Below are 21,621 nucleotides of genomic sequence, written 5' to 3' on the forward strand. Positions count from 1 at the left end.
AGCAAAGGCAGCTGGAACTGATGTGACTGAATAAAGAGGATTTCTTTCAAGCCCATTGGGCCCAGGGTGATTACTGAACACTACAATCAGGGTCTTTTACTTACTTTTTTTTTTCAAGTTTGATTGCCCTTGCATGAGACTGGAAGACAGAGAAAGGGCTGTGGCAGTACAGATTCCTATGATCTCCCCTTGCCATGTAATCAGAAGAGCTCTGCGATTGAATATTTCACAATAATCACTGCATTTTCAATGGGGATGATATAAAAGCAAATATCAAGGCCTCTGGCTGACAAAAGCAGAATACAGAGGGAAAATATGAAAATAGCAACTTACTTCAGCAATAAAGAGAGTATATTTTATACTGCAGTTTTTCTTTTTGTTAAATCATGACTTTCTAGTAAATGACATCCCAGAAGATATTTATCAAAGCAGGAAAGCACTAGAAAGGAGCACCCTGCATTCACTTTAATATTTCTCCTTTTCTTCTGACATTTTCTTGCCTAGAGATCTAATTCCATTAAATATGTACATTTTTGACTGGAAGACTTCTTCATGTATCTTTCAGATGAATCTTAAAAGTACATAAGGTCTGTAGGGCAGGTTTTTTTAAGTGCAAATGAGGTGCACAGTAGAATATTGTCTATGAGGCTTTTCAAATTATTTATATTCCTGCAGTGCTTTACCTTTCTCTTTCTGTGATAATGATAAGGAAGAAGTGAAACTCCAGTGCACCTTCTGTGGAACATTGTCAAACAACATTAGTCATATTTAATATCTGACATGCAGGAACTTACTTTGGTTGATCTCCATTTTTATTGGCTTTATTAGACATTATCGTGTCTGTAACTTTCTCTGATCCCATAGAGCATTGAAATGTTAAAACCTGTTAGGCCCATGATTGGTCAGTGTTAGAGCCCTGCTACATTCTTGTCAATGGTTATAAATTAACATTCCCTCATTAAGCCTGCTTTGCAGTACATGTGACTCTGCTGTAGGAATAATGACAGCTAAATGCTTTGTTGGTCCCCAGCCATGCCCACTTGAGCCGTTCTCCTCCAGCCTTCTGAAGCTGTGTAGAGTTGGGCCATGACAGTGCTCGGAAAGACGTACCCTCCAGGTCACTTGGGCACTGTAGAGAGTGGTATGGGGACCTATTTTCCCCACACCACCTTTGAAACAATGACCTTATGTTGTGTTGGAGGCCACTGTGCTGTAAGAGTTGCTGCATCAGATTTGGTATAAAGCAAAGGTCCTGGCCATTTGCAGTCATCAAAGATTTCATTGCTTTCTCCTAAGAATTTGAGTTAAGGGCACTAATCCTGGTGTCCTAGCCAAATTGCTACTTAAGTAATTATAATCTGCCTAAATGTCTGCCTGTGCTGCTACTAGTGTCACACTCCTCCCATTATCTCTGAGCACCTTCAGCCTTATTCCAAATCCCACATTTGAATAACATCTTTACCATCACGCAGTGGTCTTAGCCATGCTTTACCAAGAAATATACTGAGCTGTGCTGATATAGAGATTGGGATGGTAAGACTTTGCTTTCTCTGGTTGTGTTGAGATGTTCAGTGAATTAAACTGCTGCAGAGGAGGGAGGGTCTTCAGCAGGAGTAAGGAGTGACAGAGTGATCTGTTAAGTCTCTCTAGCAGGAGTCTGATTGCTGAGCAAGTCTTTCCAAAGCTTTGGCTGGGCCTAATGTTTATACCTTCCATAGTGTTACCTAGCTATAATACCTCCAAAAAATCATGTGGTCAAGAGCTATATGAAATATAAGGCCATCTTCAGTCCACAAACTCTGGGATACTTGTTCATATCCTAACAAAAATGGCAAATTTTTCAACAGAGCTTCTCTTTCTCCTGCCCTGGCTGTGTCTACTTGTGTGTTCTTATACCTCCACAGCTCTCCTCTCAAGACCTCCTAGTTCCTCTGTCCTGTTGCAGACTTTGTCTTGCTTCCCCTTTCATCGGTTACTTCTTTAAACTCTCATTTTCTCTTTTCTCACTTGGACTCTTCCTTAAAGACCACTTGTAAATATCTTTTTTTTGTGTGTTTAATGACTTCCGCATCTGGCATTGTGGGTCTTGCCTAGTCCAGCACTGTGGCAACATGTCACAGGTTTGAGGTGTGGTGTGGAGGCTTGTGAAGGTACCCGCTACACAAAGCAAGTGCTCACACTTAGGGTCTTTTAAAGGGTAGAGTTTTTTTCCTCTGATAGGTTGGCCAGCTTTACTAAGAAAGGAGTGGCTATGGCAAGTTATCTTGCCTATCCCACTTAAATATCTGTTCTCCTTCAGATGTTGAACAGCTCCCCCACATGTGAGCAGCAGCTACTAAGCTGGGCAAGGTCCATAGAAAATGTCTTTCGTTTGAGTCTCTCTTACTGTTGTACAGAAGTTCAAGTGCCTGTGGGGATGGTTGCCCTAAGTCCATATATATACGTGTTGAGCAAAATACAGCAAAAAGCAGGGCTGTACCTCGTCCCAGAGGCTTGAAGTGTCACCCAGAGCAGCTGTGGCTGCCCCCTCCCTGGCAGTGTTCAAGGCCAGGTTGGATGGGGCTTTGAGAAACCTGGGCTAGTGGAAGGTGTCCCTGCCATGGCAGGGGGTTGGAAATAGGTGATCTTTAAGGTCCCTTCCGACTCAAACCATTCTGTGATTCTGTGATTCTTGCGGAGCTGATACTTAGCCTTCTCCAGGAATGCAGTTTACTGCTTGCTTACAAGTTGCAGAATATAAATAAGCTTCATTTATGGTCTCCACTAAGAAAGCCTAAACCCCAAATAATTGGCACCACTCTATTAAAACATGGCACACTCCAAATGAAAAACAGTACCTGTATACAAACTCTGTAGCTTTGGAGTTGCTCTTGGAGTTCAGCTCCGTATTAGACTTGGAGCTTGAAAGCCTGGGCATAATTTTGGTCTCCACCTTCCCCAACAAAACTCCTTTTGTTTCTCATCTTTGCGTATGTTGTTTTGCTGTTGAACTTCATTCAGCGTGTAATCTGCTATGACAATATTGCCTTCACCATAAGTTCCTGAAGTGTTTTCGGACTGATGACTGCTCTCAGCTTCCTTCACATTTTTTCCTTTTCCTCTTCCTTTTCCTTTTTTCCTTCTCCTTTTCCTTCTCCTTTTCCTTCTCCAAATTGGTCCCACATCTGGAAGGAAATATCTACTTCTGCTCAGACTCCTTCTGAGCTGAAGGAGGATACTGCTATTCATCACTGAAGTCAGACACTGTGAATAGGATGTCACTTTGTCCCTCACTGACAGCTCAACCCCTTTAGAAGTCTGTAGGCTTATCCCGTGTAAATATGGTCTTCTCCAGTGTTGCCAGCCAGTTTCTAATGTAGTAGAACCCTCAGTCCTACAGCCCACTGATATCCCAAGCCTTCTGTCTTGTAGGCCTGTTTTTTCCTGAAGTTCTGGAAAGTCGTTGCCTTTCTTTAATTGTTGGTTTGCTATATGGGATTATTTCATTTTCCTGAGCCTTAACTTGACTTTCTGGTGGCACAAAGGTCTGCTGTTATAATTGCACATGACTTTTGACAGGGATTAATGCAAAGAATAAGTCATCTAACTTTGGTTGCTGCAAGTTTTGAAAAATTGTATTGCAGACATCGAATTGTATCTGAACCTTTTACCTGCTCAAGGAGTTCTTGTGCCTGCTGACTTCTGCAAAGTGTTGTCTGATAGCATCTCCCATCAGCTCGATACATTCCCAGAAGTATGAACTGTGGTGGTTTTAGTTGCACTGCAATCAGTGTCAGAAAAAAAAAAGAAAAAAGTACATTTCAGTTTAACACTGAGACTGCAAGAACTTCCCCTCTATGTTTTCTTCATTTGGGCTGCCTGGCTGCTGATCTCCACATACACACTCCATCTCCAGATGTTTTGATAACATCTCTGCTGATAAGTGCTAGCAATACATCAACAAATAAAAGTTCAAAGTAAATAATCACTGTCAGCAGAAATATATAGTCAAGACAGCACGTTTTGAAACATGCAGAGGAGAGAGTCTGTGATCCCTTGAAGAGCCAGGACCCATGTACACATAGCCGTATGGCTGCAGGCACCTATGGGATCCAGTGAGAAGACTGTCAGCAGTTTCTCATTTGCACTCACAAAGCAGGATGCAAGGTGCATACATCTCTTCCCGTCTTCCATGTAAAACATCTGAAGACAATGGATGAGGCATTAGCAAGATAAATACATGGCCAAGCCCCAGAGAAGACAGATTGGTGCTAGGTGAAAAAATTAAATTCTGTTTCATGATTAACAGCCTACCACAGGAAACTGGGTAAGAGGGGGAATGATGTTAAGTATGAGAAGCAGTTCCTTCTTTTCACTCAAGGTTTTCCTTGCCTAAATCTCATCAAGCCAAAAACAGCTTCTCTAAGGCTTCTTGTCCCCACTAGATAATTATTTTACCCTTCTTTTCTTTTGTTCCTGCTTCCGCCATTGATAGCAGCTTGAGGGAAGAGGCGTGGGGAAATACATTGCTTCTGCAAAAATCATTGTAGGAAGAATAGCCAGAACATAAATGATACTGTTTTGGCTTCAAAAGGGTAAGCAGGTGTCTTAGGAGTCCCAGAAGAGCGATGTGCAAGCTTGTACAAACAACCTCCGAATCACGCCTGTTTGTTATTCACACAAACAGAGTTGAAACCATCTGAATTCCTCAGTACCCAGAATTCAGCTGGTGCACAATGGCCCATAATGAACAGCACCTGTGCTTACCTCAATTACTACAGAGAGCCGAACAACAGCAAGAAGGGCTTTCAAGAATATTTTTTCAGTAATAGATTTAGTTATGTCTTTCATAATTGGATTCAAAAGCTCAAAATTTCATTTTGCAACTTGTTCATGAAATTTGTATGAAAAAGTCTGGCATTTATTCAAAAGAAATACTCTATGAACAAGAAATTGCAAAACAGCCAACTGCTGGTAACTAAGCAGCCAAATTATAGTCCAAGCACTTGGCAAATACACCGTCTTTTTTATTATTTCAGTAATTGAATTTCTGTTAAAGCGTGGAGCATAATTTAACATCAGGAATTTATTTATAATACAATAGTGTTTCAGTAATAAATGCATTATTATTGTCACTTTTAATAGAGTCTTATGTATTCCCTCAGAGACTATGTGGCAGACTCTGAGACAACCACTGCATCAGTGTTGTTTGTAGACAATTGAATTAATTGGAGACAGGGTCATTAACTCGACCTGAATACCTCTGATTGCTTCTGTAAATAAGGTTAGAGAGCAAATGGCTAATCTTTGTTGTCATTATAGATTCTTTTTACATTTTCACACTGCCTTGTATATTAAGATCATTTTGCTAAGCAGCTTTTCAGACTGTCGTCATGTTTACAGTATTGTCTTGCATGGCATACAACAGTAATTGTATCAGACTTACATTTCATTTCCCATATCTATATAAAACATGATACTGGAGAGAGACCTATTCTGAATTGCAGCACATAAAAACCATTGGACCAACAAATTAATAAACCAAAATGAATAAGCTGTAGCTTTAAAAAATAATCAAATCACAAAACAAAAGTTGATTTTGTTTGCTTTTGTTTGAAAATTCCAACCTGTGAGACTTGCCAGAGATAATATAGTAAGTCCATTACTCAGTCGGGAACGTGACCCGCAAGGCCAACTCTGTGTATACCAGCCTGTGAGTTAAACGTTATCCGGACTTTTGGCATGGATTTTCTTGGAAAACGAGCAGCAGGCTGTCATTTAAGCACAGATAGAGAACAGATATTTTTCAAGGAGAGATCCAAAAAAAGGTTGTGAGCATGCTGTTCCAGTTCTCAACAAACTTAATAAAGAATGCAGCCAGAGAGGCCTAGGAAGGCATGTGTCAGGAACAAGAGACACCCTAAACTTGAGAATGAGGTCAGGTTCACATTGAACTCAGGGGTACCAGCTTGTCATCACTCCCATATTCCACCATATACTTAAAAAAACACATTGCTTTCTCAGAAACAGTCTTGTAAGTGGAAGAAAACAGCTGGCAGTGTCTTATAATATGCCTGGTATTTGCATGGATTTCTTTCGTTCTAAATTTATATTCAAGATGGGCTTGAACCCAAACCCCAGATATGCAGTGTGAGTTATCCAACTCTGAAGCCAAGTGTGGGATCCTGAGTCCATCTGTAACCTAGACGCTAAGTGATGTTTTATGGATTCGGATTCAAAAATAACAGCCTCTCCACTTCAAAACTAGCAAGTACAGCTTTCAGCTTCAAAACTCTGCCCATGTCAAACTCCTATTGACAGTCTGTTGGTGCAGGAATCCAGCCTGACTTGAGCACGGTGGGAGGAACATGCTGCTACACTATGTTTTCTCTCAGCAGCCTCTGCACAACTCACTTCTAAGAACACTTAGGGATGTTGTTTCATTTAAAAGCAAAGGATGAAACAAAGGATCGAATAGATGCTAAATAGTTACAGGGTGTTGAAGGCGTCATCTGAACTTACAGACTGGTCTTGTAGGCTTTGGTCTGCAAAAAAGAAGTGAGAGAGATCCACCACACAGTGTTATTACTGAGCAGGATCCAGCTTAGTATTGATCTGAAATTCAGGGTAAGCCTGTTAGGTGTGGGCCACAGTGTCTCTGTCTCTTCCTGTGCATTTCAAGGGGATGCAAGCACTGGTGGTGTTCACCTTGGAGCCCTGCTGCAGAAGCAGTCAGTCCTGCTCAGCTTCTTTGACCATTTGTGCTTCTTTCTATAGTAGGGACTGGCTTGTGAGCTCTGTCCTTGGTTAATTTCGCTTTATTGTCCTTGGTATCCCAAATACTGCAGGCAAAATTAGAGGGTGGTGGGGTTTTCTTTTATTCTAATGCAGAAAATAATCAATACTTCTGTACTTCCCTGCTAGTCCAGTGACATCTTGCTACTGACTTTTTGTCATTAACAAGGAAGAGAGCTTCAGCTCTCAGGTAACAAGCAACCTCCATGCACACTGGAGTGTTAAGAGACTGAGGCTGTCTGGGCAGATGTGTGAAGAATGAGTTTGTGCCTTACTAAAGGAATGTTTACTAAGTTGAAAACAATAAAAAAAAGTTCAGGGGAGATCGAACATTGCCTATTTACCTCTGTATCCATGAGAGATTTGGGCCATCCTGACCTTTGCTTGTTGGCAGACCTTCAACAAATCATTGCTGATACAATAACCCTTCATCAGTCTGAGAAAAAATGGATGGTGGTAATGTTGAAAAATCCATTTCTTGTAACTCAGGAACATAAGTGTCCAAAATGAAAGCTTCCTTGCTGGAAGGTTTAAGAAGAAATAATCTAACTAATCCTAAAGATCTGAATTATTTGGTCCATATTGAAAAAACAGACAAAATGTTGCTTTTTTCAGCACCCCATTGACAAAACCCGCTTTATGCTTAGGACTATGGTCACTCCACTTCTCTTTTCCCGAACCCCTCCTGGGGAATACGATGTTTGTCCATGGTCCTTTTCAGGACAGATTTTGCCTGCCAGGCACCCCAGTTTCTCTCAGCCTAGGTTAGGAAAGGAGGCAGTGCGGCAGAGGGCATAAAGTACTGAAGTGACACTTCAGGAAGGCATCCAGTGTTGCAACTGTTACTTCTGGCGAGCCCAGTTGGTCTTTCCGATTTAAATCAAAGCCGGCTCCAAACATCCTCAGCTTGCACACAGGCAGTGCAGTCCTGTTTGCGGTGTTTTGACTTGACTCCCACAGAGCTCCATCCTGAAGGTGCTGAGCACCACCAGCTCCCTGTGGAAGACATGGCAAGTCCGTTTGCCCACAAGATCCCAGGAAGTAGGTGTGGAAGCTAATAGGATCTTCCCTTTATTTTGGTGTTGATGAAAAAGTCTGAAAGGCAAGATTTTCAGCCAGATAAGGTTAAAGAATTAAAGATTCTCTGTTTCCTTTTGCTGTCACTGAAAATAACAAGCATAGAAAATTCCGTTTAAAATAGCTGAGCCTCTTGACTTAAAGGGTTTTCATGTCAAAGATTTAAGATGTCAGGTTTAAACATGACACTGATAGTATTAGGCAAAGTATGAGAGCAGATACTTGTGGTAACTGTCATTTTTTCTGACTGTTTATTAATGGCCTTTTGTGATTTATAGTGAATGTTGTGAAGGATCTTCAGGTCCATTTATCACTCAAAGCAGCACCTTTTTTTCCTTAATACCTACATATGTCATAATTAAGTGTGAATGCTGCTTAAAGATTTAGCTCTGTTCTTAACATAAGATCCTGCAAAGTGATATTTAATCCTAAATAGATTTAATACCTGGGTTTTTTTAATCTATAAAGCAGTGTATTATGTATCTGGCAAAAATCAACAGCATTAAAAGGAGCTCACATTAGATGGAAATATAGAGAAGGTTTTAATTTTCACTCCAAATTGAGTTTTTCACCCCATTTTAAAATAAATTGTAAGGAAGACCCTTATGTTTCAGCATTCAGCTTTATTAATATTTTACTAGACAGTTTTCTCCTTGTTCAAAAAACAAGTCATGTGTGCTGAAGTACTTCTTTATATCCATGAAAGGCTCTGGTGGTGTGCCATAAATTCATCATGTGCCTTTAGGAATACATCTTTAAAAACTATTTCAGAGTAATTGCCCATTATTAACAATGATGATTCCTTTTTACTATTATGGCAGTAGCAGTGAAACTAAGTGTCTGCTTGTGGTTTTCATTAGTGTCTGTGTACTTCTGTGGCCCCTGTTATCCTACAGCTTAAATCTGATGAACATAAATATGCTTGGAGTCTCACAATACTATCTGTATTAAAAACAGGGAGGAAGTGCCAGGGATTGAATTATTTTGCCCATTAAATCCCAGAGAGACACAGGAATTGAACCAGTTTTCTAAAGTGTCAGACCAGTGCCATAATGACAGGGTCATCTTTCTTTACAAAGGTGCAATAGTCATCTCCATAGAGGTGGAGTATTTGTGCCTTAATCATTTGAGTACATGCCTACAAGCCATGCTATGCCTCTAGCATCAATCCTGCTGTTTCATGCTTTGTACGGTGTACAATGCATGGAGATTGCTACCAGTTTGTGAGCAGCTGAAGTTCATTTAGTAAAATATTACCCAATTTGTTCTGATTGTACTCAGTTTTTATCTCTGCCCTTTTCTGTATTGCTTGTTTTACTCATCATGCTCCTGACAACAGCCACAGTTGGAGCAATCTTGGGCCTTTTCTAGACAAGGGTGGCTTTAACAGACTGCAACAGGCTGTTTTCCCTTCTCTGGCTTTCAGAAACTCATGTTCCCAGTCCATTGTCTTTGCTCTGGTCTGGAAGTGGTTATGCTGCTGATCTACTCCCAAGGGATTCCCCTGGAGAGTAAATCCTCAGACAGTTTCCTGAGCTGGCATAGTGACACTTGTACATAGCACACAGGTGTGAATGACTGCGTGTGTGCTGTAAAGCTCCAGAAAATCAGGATATGCCTTTTGGCACCTTTTCAAGCTCAGAGGTATTGCCTTATACAGGGAGCAAAAAAAAATCCTACTTACTCTTGTTTTCTGACTGCTTGGTTGCTCAGGATAGTAAAATTAGCTTTCCTCAGATAGCAGATGAGCCTGGAAATGTTGAGGATTTGGAGGTGTCATGTGGATCCATCTGCAGCAGTGTGTCTTGGTCCCATAGCTTCCGGTTCTCTTCCCAGTGGGCTCTGTAAGCTCTTTTCAGAAGACCTGCTACTACTGAAGTAGAACTGAGTTAGAATGTGCAGCATAGTTCATTTACAATGTTATATGTCCAAGTTTCTGCCATGCATGAATGAGAAAAAAGCCAACACTTTGCTTTTAGACGTTCACTTTGGATGTTTTTTTGTCATGACCACACTTTGACTTTCTGGTGAAATAAGTAAAATAAAAGTGCAAATCAGTGACTCATTAAAAAACATTTTATGTTAACTTAAAATTATAAACAGTAGAGGGGCAAATATGTACCTCTAAACTTTCACAGAAACTTCACAAAGCGTACTGAAAGATGCAGTATTCCGCATTTCCTTTGTGGAAAATAAATAAGTTTCTATCTATCAATACTCACATCTAGCTTGATTCAGTGGGGCAATATTGATATAATAAAATGGTTCCATTTAGATCAAATGAGGCCCTTTGGAGTCTCACAGTAAAAGAGTATTCATGTTCTTTCAGATGCCAGGCAAACAGTAGCACATCAGGGCATAGTACAAATAATGCTCTCTGACACTTGAATCCATTCACTAAAATATTGTACATCAAAATGTATATACATTGCATTCGCTGAATAATATCATGCTCACAAAATTGTTTCCAAACTCTGAGGTGAGCAGAGTGATGCATGCACAAATCATGGATACAATATTGCTTTTAATATGCAAAATCCCCTTCTCTTCCGTGTCAAGTGTGTGTAAGAGTGCTGTGAAATTGGAAGGAGAGCGATTACCATACCAATAGTTCAGAAAGTTTTTTATGTGCACCGTTAGGGATATGCCATTAAAATTCCTCCTCCTCTGTTTGTTTTTTAGAATTTCACAGACAGTTTTATGTGTTATACCTGTTCTTTGTCACAGGTGTGATACAGAGGCAGAACTTAGTGTAGCCCAGGAATAACACCTGGAAAAGGGTCAGAATAGGACAGTAGAAACAGTACCATGGTTAAAGTCACACTGCAGATATATATGCACAGTTCCACCTAGGATTTGTGGCTAATGTAATTCTTTATTGGAAGGCTTTGACCTTGTTACGGATTCTTGGCAGCTTTTCCCCACTCTATTCATTACTAATGCAAGCTGTCAATCACTTTAGTTCTGCTTTGACATAGATTGTGGCTCATAGGAGTTAGCTCTGTCATTCTTTTTATTTCTTTCATCTTTACTATCCTTTTTTATGGTCTTTAAAGCTGGAAGTATAAAAGGGTTATATGTATATGAAAAAATCTGTTTCAGTAACTCTTATCAAGCTTGTTATAAACAGTCTTTGATTAAAACAGTTACTTTTGAACACAGTAAAATGAGAATGTGACTTTTTACATACAACTTGTAATTTACCCTCCCCCTCAAAATAAATCAGAACTCCTATTTGCATTACAGTGTTCAGGATTGATACAAGCAGATCAGCTGCCACATCCTGAATAACGTATTAGAGAGGTTTTCCCTTTCCATGTGTTTTGACATGAGAGAGCCATCATAAGTGATGTCTTACTATGCGTGCTAATGTTAGCTGAAGCAACAATTTCCACCCCTTATTTCATTTCATTGACCTGGGTGCTGATTAATATTTTAAAAGGGCTTGATACACGTTTTCAGTTCCTGTGTCAACCCAATCTTTGAAAGTTTAGATTTGAATCCTACCAGCGTGATGATAAATAATTTAATACTAACCAATGGAAAGGCAGTGAACAAATCATTTGGAGCAATCCTTTTCTTTAAAAAGCAATCTAATGGCAGTCATATATAAGTTTGAAGATATAGATATGAACAATTCATTATTAAAAAGCGGCAGCTCCCTTTCAAATTAGAAGAGAATATTACTTCCTGATAATGGTGTAAGAATAGAAGAGAAATAAAACTTCGTTATTGAACAGTTATGGTATTAAATTCTGACACTAAATATTAATCTGCTAGGTGCTGCTCTATTATCTGCTAGAATAATGAAGCAGCCGTTTTTGAACATTTACACAGAATTCAGTGAGCCCAGTAACTCCTAGTAAACCCCTCAGGTTCACAGTTTTTCTGTAGAAATAGACTCTGGAGGAGAGATTGAGCTAGTTTCTGAAAAGCTGAAGCTGGTTTGTTCCTCTCTCTCTTCTCTCAAGATAAAGTGTAGTGAGTGGGAGAACAACAGTATCCCCCAAAAGTGTTACCATCTACTCTGGTAGATGCTGTAGTGTGGTTGCAGTGCACAGAGGTCTTACTGAGAGCTGGGTGCCCACTTTTCAGTGCCCTGTGCAATCAGAGTCTTTGTTCTGAGGAATTTTCATTTTAAATACACAAGACACATTAAGGATAGGCAACAGTCTCTCTTTTACTCAACAGGAACTGCACAGACCTATTTTCTTCTCAGACACTAAGAAAAATTCATCCAAGTCCCAATCCAGTGCCTCAACGGGAAAATCAACCACTCTGTCAAGTCTGTAGTCACTTTTCCAGCACAGACCTTCCCCTTTCCAGATTCCATGGGTTGAATTTTCCCTAAAAATAGGCCTGTGCAGTAAAGCAACCTTTGTAGAGTGCTGCTTCTTGTGGTAATACATTGCCAGCATTGATATACTGTTGACTCACTGGTCAGTTCCCATCTACAATTTCCCACTCCCCAGCAGTGCTCTGCTTTCTCAAAGTTTACATTTTGATTTCTGGGTAGAGCAATGGAACAAGTGGCCAATTCATCATCACCCTAAAAAGGAACGGTTGGAATGAATAAACCTATTGTTGGAGGGCACCCTCTATTTGCCAAATTCTCTTCATGGCAATTAACAAGACTACATCTAATTGGTGAAAAGTTCAGGGAGATAGCTAAGGACTTGTTAGGAATTTTTGTTCCTTGATGAGTTTCACTGCAGTAGTCTGAATTATACAACTTTTTAAATATATGTATTTACAGGGTAAAAAGTTTATTATTTTTCTTATTGGAGGTTAATTGTAGTATTTTACATTGTCTTTGTTGTAACTACCAGGTTTAATCTTGAAAATCATTACAACAGTAGAGTAAATGATGTGATGAAAATAGTATAATAGTCTAGATGACAACAACAACAAAAAAAGTATAGTCCACATGTTGGGCCTTCAGTTCTCCAGGAAGCATAATAACCCAGATGCATAATAATGCCATGTATGCTTTATTAGTCTTTGGAAAAATAGCCCACGAGTTAAAAAACAGACAAGCTGCAGGGAGACATTTAAATTTAGGGACATTACCTGTACCAGTGAACTGCAGTGAAAGAAAAATGGTTGGTGTGTGATGAGCTTGATGCGGTTCCTCACCAGGAACCGTCAGCAGCCACTGCAAGTCCCAGCTGCTCTGTAGTTAAGCCTGAGCTTCACAAGTGCTGAAAACTACTGTCAGGTACAGGTGATACTGGTGTTTGTCCCCTCCTTCAGGATGTTTCTCATCTTGTACTTTCTGCCCACGCTGTGCACAATCACGCTGCCAAGCAGCAAGGGACAGGGGAAGTGCCGTCTACTGCAGAAGAAGGGAGATAGGTAAAAGTGCTGCAGAGCAGCTTCCTTCCAAATTGCTTCCAGATGTGTAGGTCTCTTCTGTCTGCTTCATTGTTTCATAGCAAGGAGGAGACCAGCTTACCAGTCAGTCTACAGGCGACTAGAGAGATCATCACGTTTCTCCTCCCACCTACGGTATGGGTCCTTCCAGTGTCTCTCATCTCCATGGTGCAGGAGAAGCTACTTTGGAGGGGGGTGAGCAGACACTGATCCATCTGGCCTGAGTAATGGGGATCCTTGCTGCAGAGTCACGTGTGTATTTTTCCTTCCAGACAGCAGACTCGTGGTCAGGGCTCTGGGTCAGGGCAGAGCATGTCTGACTGCCCTGAAGGATTCACCTCAAGTGCTGAGCACAGGGCTTGGAAAATGGGGAGAACAAAATTAAAAGGGGGACGAAACTGGTGTTTCCGTTAACTGTAGAGACATCTTGCACTTAGAGAATGTGACAGGCCTGCACTGAGTATGAGGATGATTGTAATACCTCTAATGTTTGCTTTGTGTGTTTGGATTGCAAGCTCTTTGGCCCAAGTACTGTGTCTCATCATGTATTTACACAGATCCAAGCACAGCAGGTCACTAGTCTCAGTAGGGGCCTCCAATCTCAAGTGATAATAATGAACTGGCTTTCTTCTAAGTGTTAGTTACCCAAACAATACTGTGTTCCATTGTGCAGCATTGTTTTTATTAGGGTTTTTTTTTTTTTCAGTTCAAATGAAATAAAAACATTGTCCAGCCAAACACTGAGGAACAATATGTGTGCTCATCTCCTGCTGGGAAATAAAAATTCAAGAGTTTCAAATACCAGTGCTTCCTGCCCCCTTTAGTCACTTTGAGGACTTGTGTCTGATGATAAAATGCTTTAAATCCATTTTAAACCTTGTCCGGGCTGGCATTCCTTGCCTGGATCTTAGCAACACAACAAAGCTTGCTTTGAAAATCTCTTAGAGAAGCAACCCCTAGTTCATGTAGTAGATACTTATGTGAAGAAGCCCAATTTATTTGTATAACAGCTGCTTGAATGCACATTTGCAGACTCTATCCCAGCATCTTTTAAAACATGTGATTTAACTTTAAAACTGAAGAAGTCTTTCGGAAGGGTGCAAATGAACCTGTTCTTTTGAACCAAAAGATACATTTTATTTAATGAAAAAAAAACCCAGAAGACAATCCAGAATATCTCCACTAAACTCATTTTACTAGAAGCAAAGGGTTTTTTTGCCATGCACTTGTATGTGAAAGGTCTGTATATTTTTTTCTGTTCTGCTGAACATTATTATTAGAAGTTGATTGTGCATGTAGCTATGTGCGAGATCTATCTTCAGTATGGTGAGATGCTGGAAAATGCATTTTGGGTCTTATCTGATTGTTTTGCAAAGCATACAAATGCTTCTACTTTAAAAATGTAGATCAGCAATGTTGCCTTCAGCATGAAACCACCCAATGTAGCCAAGGCATAATTTTATTATCCCAGATGAAAGACAAATATGACCTCATTGTATTTTGTATGAAAAACATTGAGTCTGTCTGGTTCCTGCAAGCTTGCTGAGCTGTGTTATTCACTAATGTTTGGCATATGATAACTTTTTCTGAGGCTAGTGTGCAGAAAGAAACTAAGGCCAGGTTGGAGCTGCCATCTATTTCCGTGGTTTTACTCTTGCCCTTCGAGTTCTTTGTCAGACAGTTGCAGTCTGCTACAGTACAACTCCAGTTGTTTTGTGTAAGCGCATCCCAGCTACAGTCAGTTCTCTTCCAGAGTGCTAAAAGACGTAGGTTGTGTTTAAAGGCTGGAAAGGTCTGGCCTTAGCTGCTGGGACACAGGCTTTTCTTTCTTTGATCTATTATAAGAGGTGATATTCTTTAAATCAGTTATCTTAATGAGAGCAAACTTGCCAGCACTGACAACAGAGCATTTTCTTAGGCAGATCTGCACAGATGTGTGAGCAGTATCCTTCTGTATGGGAGTTGCCTGGGCACGAACCACCCCAGGCAAGGAGCTTCCTCACTGCAAGAGTCTGGTGCAGGTTTATATGCCCTGCAACAAAGGTGCATTAATTCACTGCGGGAACTGGGCCGCAGGGGACACGGCTGATGCCCCACCAGCTCGGCGCAGCCATGGGCCCGCTGCTCTCTGCAGGGCCAGCGTGTGCCAGGCTCCGTATGCCCAGCCCTGAGCTCTTGGAGAGGCTGCTGAGGGTTAGACATCTCTTTGTCTTTACAGCGAGCTCTCTGCTAGGGTTGTGGGAACTGGAGTTTTCAGCAAGGATGAAACATTATTATTGCCGTGTACACTTCCATTTTGGGGCAAAACCAGCAAATCGAAGTGAAACAGATGAAGTTCACATATTTAGGGAAAAAATAATTTCTAAATTACAGCTTCATTGTTCTGATGATTCCATAAATACAATTTTTTTCAAGGCTGATGTTTCATTTTTGGTATTTTAGAACAGAGTTGCCATGTTTGCCTCCTCAGTTTGTGAATCTTTGAAGTTTTTTTTATTTTTTTCTTATTTTTTCTTGTTGGAAACAATTGTAACGAAGTAGGTTCTCATCTACTTTAGTGTTTTCCAAATAGAAGATATAAGATGAAAATTAAAAGGTAGAGAACTGAAAGGCAAATTCCCCTACATTCACTTTTTTTCTACTGTTCTGTTTTCTCGTTTACTGTAAAAAAGTGAAAAATATATTTCCCTACATTTTGTTGAGCTTCACTGAAGAAAGAAAGAAAAACAAGCACACAAGCATTTTCCAAGAATAATGACATTAAATATAAAGTGTAAGATTCATTTTTTCAGTTCAGCAATGTTTAGTTTTCCATAATAGTTTTGGAAATGCCCATATTTTTAAGAACATCTGTTCTTTCGATTTACCTGTTAGTTCCAGTTGAAATTTTTTAAGTAGCTCTACTTGAATCAGTTGAGTGAAGAGCCTCTAGAAGAAAAAAAAAAAGTATACACACTTAATGAACAACAAAGTTAGTGATCTGTAGCAATTACCCAAGTGACTAATTTTGTTTCATTAATGCACCCCAAAGCACCAAGCTGTTTTGTCAATGGGCACTGCAGGGCCATTGCAATGCTCAAAGAGACAGTTATGTTACCAACCGCGGTGTAAGGGATAGGTTTAACAACAAGGAGGGAGAGAGAAAGTAGCTTAGCGTAAGAAGAAAATTAAAGGCCATCTATTATTGTCACAGAAGCCAATGGCAATACTTGTAAAGATCTAGCAGAGCAGGGTCACAGTTTTTTCTGGCTTTTCCAACTTCCAGTTTCTTGATTACTCTGGTTTTTTTAAGAGGGCATCTTGATGCGCATAGCATCTCAGTTTGAAAGGGGAAGGAGGGCATGTACCTGGCTTACTTGAATCCTTCTCGGAAGAAAGTAGAAAAGCAGATAGCAGACTTGAAGGCAAAGCTGTATTATAACATCTGGGCATCTCTGGATCACTCGATATGGGACACACACAGCATGTGATATATTAAGGTGAAGTATTGAATATCCATAAAAGAGTACTAGCAAATGGTGTCAATTTTCAAACGCTTTGCTTTGTCAGCTTCACAAATTTAAAATCAATCATCAAAAAGTCTCTGTATAGATCAGCTGAAGAGACATAAAACCTTATGGCTATCTCCCTGACAAAAAAAGTTGAAGTTAAAGATGAGTTTATAAAGACACAGATTGTCAGAATTCTGTAGTGCTAAAAACTGGGGTCATCCAACCTCTCAGTTTAGAAATAAATACTGAGGAAAAACAATGACACCCAGTGCACTGCTAATAAATACATCTTGGAGGACAGTTGAACACACAGAAAAACAGGTTTCACAGAGAGGCTTATTTTCAGCATGAATGCCATTTTCTCACTACATTATCATAAACATGAGAGAAAAAACAGCTATAAATAAAAAATTCTTGGGCAGTCCCTGGAGACTTGTCAAAAACTTGTAGTTTTTGTATGCTGCAGTGTAAAAGTATTCATTAAAATTAATTTTTAAAATGCCCTGTCCAATATTAGTTGCCTGATGTCCTTCCTTTGATCATAAATTATAAATGAACCCGCAAAGAATGAAGAAACTGTGACTCCATTAATTAATTATTTAAGTGCGATTGTTAGTTTTCACAATCATTCAGCTAATAAGCTCAGGCTTGTGACATTGAAGTGTTTCTCATTTGAGGGTGATGTTGATGGCAATGTTATTAACACCATTATCAGTGTGTCCCATGAAGCATAAACCCAAGCAGCTCCTTTGGTGGCTACGCAGTGGCATGGCTGCTGGAGCTTTCATTGGGTCTGTACTGCAGGAGAGGGAGTTGACACTGAGGAAAGTTAGTGTGAACAGGGTTCACTGGGTGGCTCCCCCCAAGGCAACACTTTAAAAAAACACAAGCAGCATACTGACACGAGAGGATCTTCTCCCCGCAGCAGCCTGCCCGTGCCAGCAGCACATGCGACTGGCTTGGCCCATTCCAGCGGCGGCTCCGGGAGCTCCAGCGAGTCCGAGAGCAGCTCTGAGTCCGACTCTGACAGCGAGAGCAGCTCCAGTGACAGCGAGTGCAACGAGGAGTCGCGCAGTGCCACGCCAGAGGTAAAGCCACGCTCTCAGCTCCTCCCCAGTGGAGGCTCAAAGAGGGAAGTGTGGAACAGAGTGCAATCCTGCTCCCTAATAGGAAAATGTTGGAGTTCTGTGCTGTTTGATGCTGTCAACTTTTTTCTCCCTTTACAGTTTTACATGTATGACCCACATAGTCATTCGAGCTTTTCGAAGAATCCTTCTAGCCTACATTTGAATTGCTTTAAAGAAATATTTAGATTTTTTTTCCAGTAGCTAGAGAAGATTTTATTGACACAGTGTTCAGCTGGGACTAAGGAAAGGCAACGTGACAAAACTATGTCTTCAGGGACCAGCTAAACTTTCTAGTTGTATTTCTCCAGGGCCACATTGTAAACCAGATAAGGAAGCCTAATTAACCATAAATACTCCATAAATACTCCCATAAAACTAGCAGTCACCACTAGTTGAAATAAAAGAGTAAGTCAAAAATGTTCTCATTTAAAGGGAAAAGCATTGCTTCTTTTTGTTCCTTGTTGTTCTTCAAACTGCAGCCTGAACCTCCCTCAACAAACAAATGGCAGCTGGATAAATGGCTAAATAAAGTGAACCCCCACAACAAGACCATCATCAACAATCAAAATGAGCCTCACAGCGAGACCAGCTCCCAGGCCCAGAGCAACCAGCAGGCCGAAGGGCCAAACAAAGGGAAGCTCAACAGCAGCCTGCCCCCAACTGATTCCAAAGACCGGGCAATCCTTAGTCCCATCCGAGAGAAAGCCAAACCACGGGTTGCCCAGAAAACCCCAGAGGCAAAAAGCTCCAAGCAAAAGTCACCAGCTCATAATGAGCCAACTTCACAAAGGACTACTGGGAAAAAGCAACCCAAAAAGGTAGAAAGGACTTCCAGTGTAGAAGAGTATAACTGGCCCAAACCAAATAATACCAGCAACACTCCCAAAGAAAAAGACACACAGGAACCCCCCGAGCAGCCAAAGGTTCGAACTAAAGCAGCAGTTGGGAAGACCGCTCCAAGGAAAGAACCACGAACTAGCACAGGTCTCACTTCAGAAAAGAAAAAGTACAGAGGCCCTAGCAAAATTGTTCCTAAGTCCCGGGAATTCATTGAAACAGATTCATCTACTTCTGACTCAAATACAGACCAGGAGGAGAGCTTGCAGGCTAAGGTATTGCCAGCTTGCACTGGGTCTGGCAATGGTGTCAAAGTGAAGGACACTGGCAGTAACATCCTCAGCGTAAGTAGTTTAACTAGCAATGGCAGCAACACATCCATTGACCAGACCAGCAATGACTTGGAGGAGCAGCTCTTTTCTCCTATCCCAATCGTACAAAGTGAACTTCTGTCACCACTGAGAGAATACGAAGAACTCAAATCTCTGTGGGTGAAAATAGACCTTAGTTTACTCTCTAGGATACCTGGACAAGAGCCCTTTGAGACCACGTCTGTGAAAAGCGAACCAAGAGAGGCAAATGTGAAACACAGGCGACCATCTCGAGAGTCCCCTACCCCAGCAGCTGAAAAACCATCCACAAAATCCAAAAGGAAACACAAGGTGAGTAATTTTCACCATTCAGGGGAAAACACTGAATTTCTATGCATCCTCGAGGTCAGGACTGCAGTCAGTGATTCCTCACTGCACCTGCAGCAGGGCCGTAAGGAGGTATCATAACACTGAGGCTTTATTGTTTTTACAAAGAACATACAAGTGCATTACAAGTTAACATCAGAAACTAGTGAAAAACAAACTTCATCTGTCAAAATCAATGAACAATGTAATTTTTTGAGACTTGTCTTACAAGCTTTTTCACCGCATTTGCTCACTTACCCATTAATTTCCAGTGTTGTGTAATCTGCAGAAAGATTCCCAATGATGAGTTCATACTCTTACGAATTCAGCCATACTCAGAAAATGTGACTTCTGCTTGGAAGGCAGGCTTTTATTGTCTGCAGGATTAAGGCATTTTCACCACTGGCTTAACAGGCATAGCTTCATTAAAGTCAATGGAATGGTGCTTGCTTATGCTCCTGGTGAATTTAGTCTTTATATTGTTTTGTTGTATAAACAAATGTGATTCATAGAATATCATTTGCTTAACTAGCTGCTTTCTCTGCACGGCTACCTGAAAAAGCAAATATATTTTGACTTAAGGCGTTACGTTTTATCATGTGTTTTATGTTATTTATGCCCAAGGGTATCCTATCTTGTGGGATATGACAGTGCACTTCAAACTAAATGTGTTTCCAGAAAAGAAACTTTATATCATAAATTAATTTTTGTAGTCGTTTTTTCCAGCTGAAATGGTTATGCTCTGGTCTCTCTGTACGAAGTCATCATAGCATATGTTTTTTATACCCCAAGTTTTATAAATCATTTGAATGTGACTTCAGCTGTCTGTTGTAGTGGACTTCTTTAAATCCTGAGTTTGAGCAGTCCAGTGGTACAAGACAGTTAATACAAGACAAAGACAGACAGTGCTAGGCAGACATAGGGTCTGCACCCCTGCCTACATGAGTCACTGCACTGGCTCCTTCCCTGTTGAATTAAGTGGAAATAATCACATGAGTAAACTCAGCAGGTTTTTATTCAATTTATATTCTAGCCGTACTCTAAAGGCAGAGATGTTAGAAGGAAGGAGAAAACAAGAAAGAGGAAAGGGATGTATAAATGTCCGTCTTATGTGTATGTGTAAGTACACCAGGGTTTATATTAATTATACAAAAAACCTGCTTGCTAGGTAACTTAATGGAGTGTCAATATATTGGAGAAGGCATCTTGGCTAAAACACGAGTATAGTATTGGCAACTAAACTGAGGGCTCACAAGAAAAAAAGAAAAAGGTTATATGAAAGTTGGAACCCATAATTTCATTAGCTGGGACTTGGCATCAGAAAGTAACAAAATGAGGAATCTCGCTATGGCACTGTACAAAGCTACACTCTGAAACAGCCCTATGTTGCTCTATGATTGTTCGCTGCTACCCAAGGGGAAACAAACCAATTAGAATGACTTGAGGGTATATCAACAGTTAAAACAGGATAGGGAGAGCCTGATTTGTGTTTCTAAATCATGCTATTAAAAGATTTATTCTAGCCATCTACTAGTGGGCTTGAAGGCTGATATGAAGGTTCCAGTGACAGAGCAGTAATCAGCTTTCCTTGTATCATCCGAGTTCAGGCACAAAAGTCATGCATCAGGGAATCTTTCGAAGCAAATTTTAAACCAGCTATCGCTGTTAATGACTACCCCAGCTCAGTCCTGTAGTCTTTTAGTCCTGTGAGGAATACTTACTCAGGGAAGTCTTCTCATCAGCTTCCATTAAGTCAATGAGTAAAAGCTATTTACTTGAGTGAGATTTGGTGCTATCAAGTCATTCCATCTGAATTATTAATTAAATTCCAGTGCACTACGGAAGATAACTATAGCACATGAGGCAGTTTGCTTCCTAATTATCTGACTATGTCACTTGTTATATAACTTCGTGTCATGTGTTTGGAGCACGTTTAGCCCTGATTTCAGGTGACTTTCACTTCTCTTAGACCAGTATTTTAACTGCTGCTACTGTAAAGGAAATACACTGAGATTCCTGAGCTCCTCGTAATGGCAAGTGAAATTGTGCATAGATGATGGATCTTTCAAGCTCTACCTTTTTTGTTAAAGCAGACAGAAAGCCTGGATACCTTTGTTGAAAGCAAGAAGCAGCGCCTGGAGGACCCTTCACCTTCATGCCTGCTCCCACCTTGTATCTCTCCGATACCGAATCACAGATTAACCAGCACTAAAGAGTAAGTTCTTTTTTTTCACATAACATTCATGAAGGATTTCACGTTACTGT

The 21,621-nt window shown here is 40.5% G+C and overlaps 1 protein-coding gene across 1 annotated transcript in view; it reads left to right on the forward strand.

Moving 5' to 3' along the window:
* Positions 1 to 21,621, forward strand: part of AFF2 (ALF transcription elongation factor 2) — a 275,384-nt gene that overhangs the window by 221,791 nt on the left and 31,972 nt on the right. The window contains exons 11-13 of the mRNA XM_086470685.1: positions 17,641 to 17,803; positions 18,322 to 19,341; positions 21,447 to 21,571. Of these exons, the coding sequence (XP_086326811.1) occupies positions 17,641 to 17,803; positions 18,322 to 19,341; positions 21,447 to 21,571 (1,308 nt within the window). The remainder of the gene's footprint in view (positions 1 to 17,640; positions 17,804 to 18,321; positions 19,342 to 21,446; positions 21,572 to 21,621) is intronic.

The sequence above is a fragment of the Leptosomus discolor genome, chromosome 9 (genome assembly GCF_034619465.1).
Source record: "Leptosomus discolor isolate bLepDis1 chromosome 9, bLepDis1.hap2, whole genome shotgun sequence".
Classification (NCBI taxonomy): domain Eukaryota; kingdom Metazoa; phylum Chordata; class Aves; order Leptosomiformes; family Leptosomidae; genus Leptosomus; species Leptosomus discolor.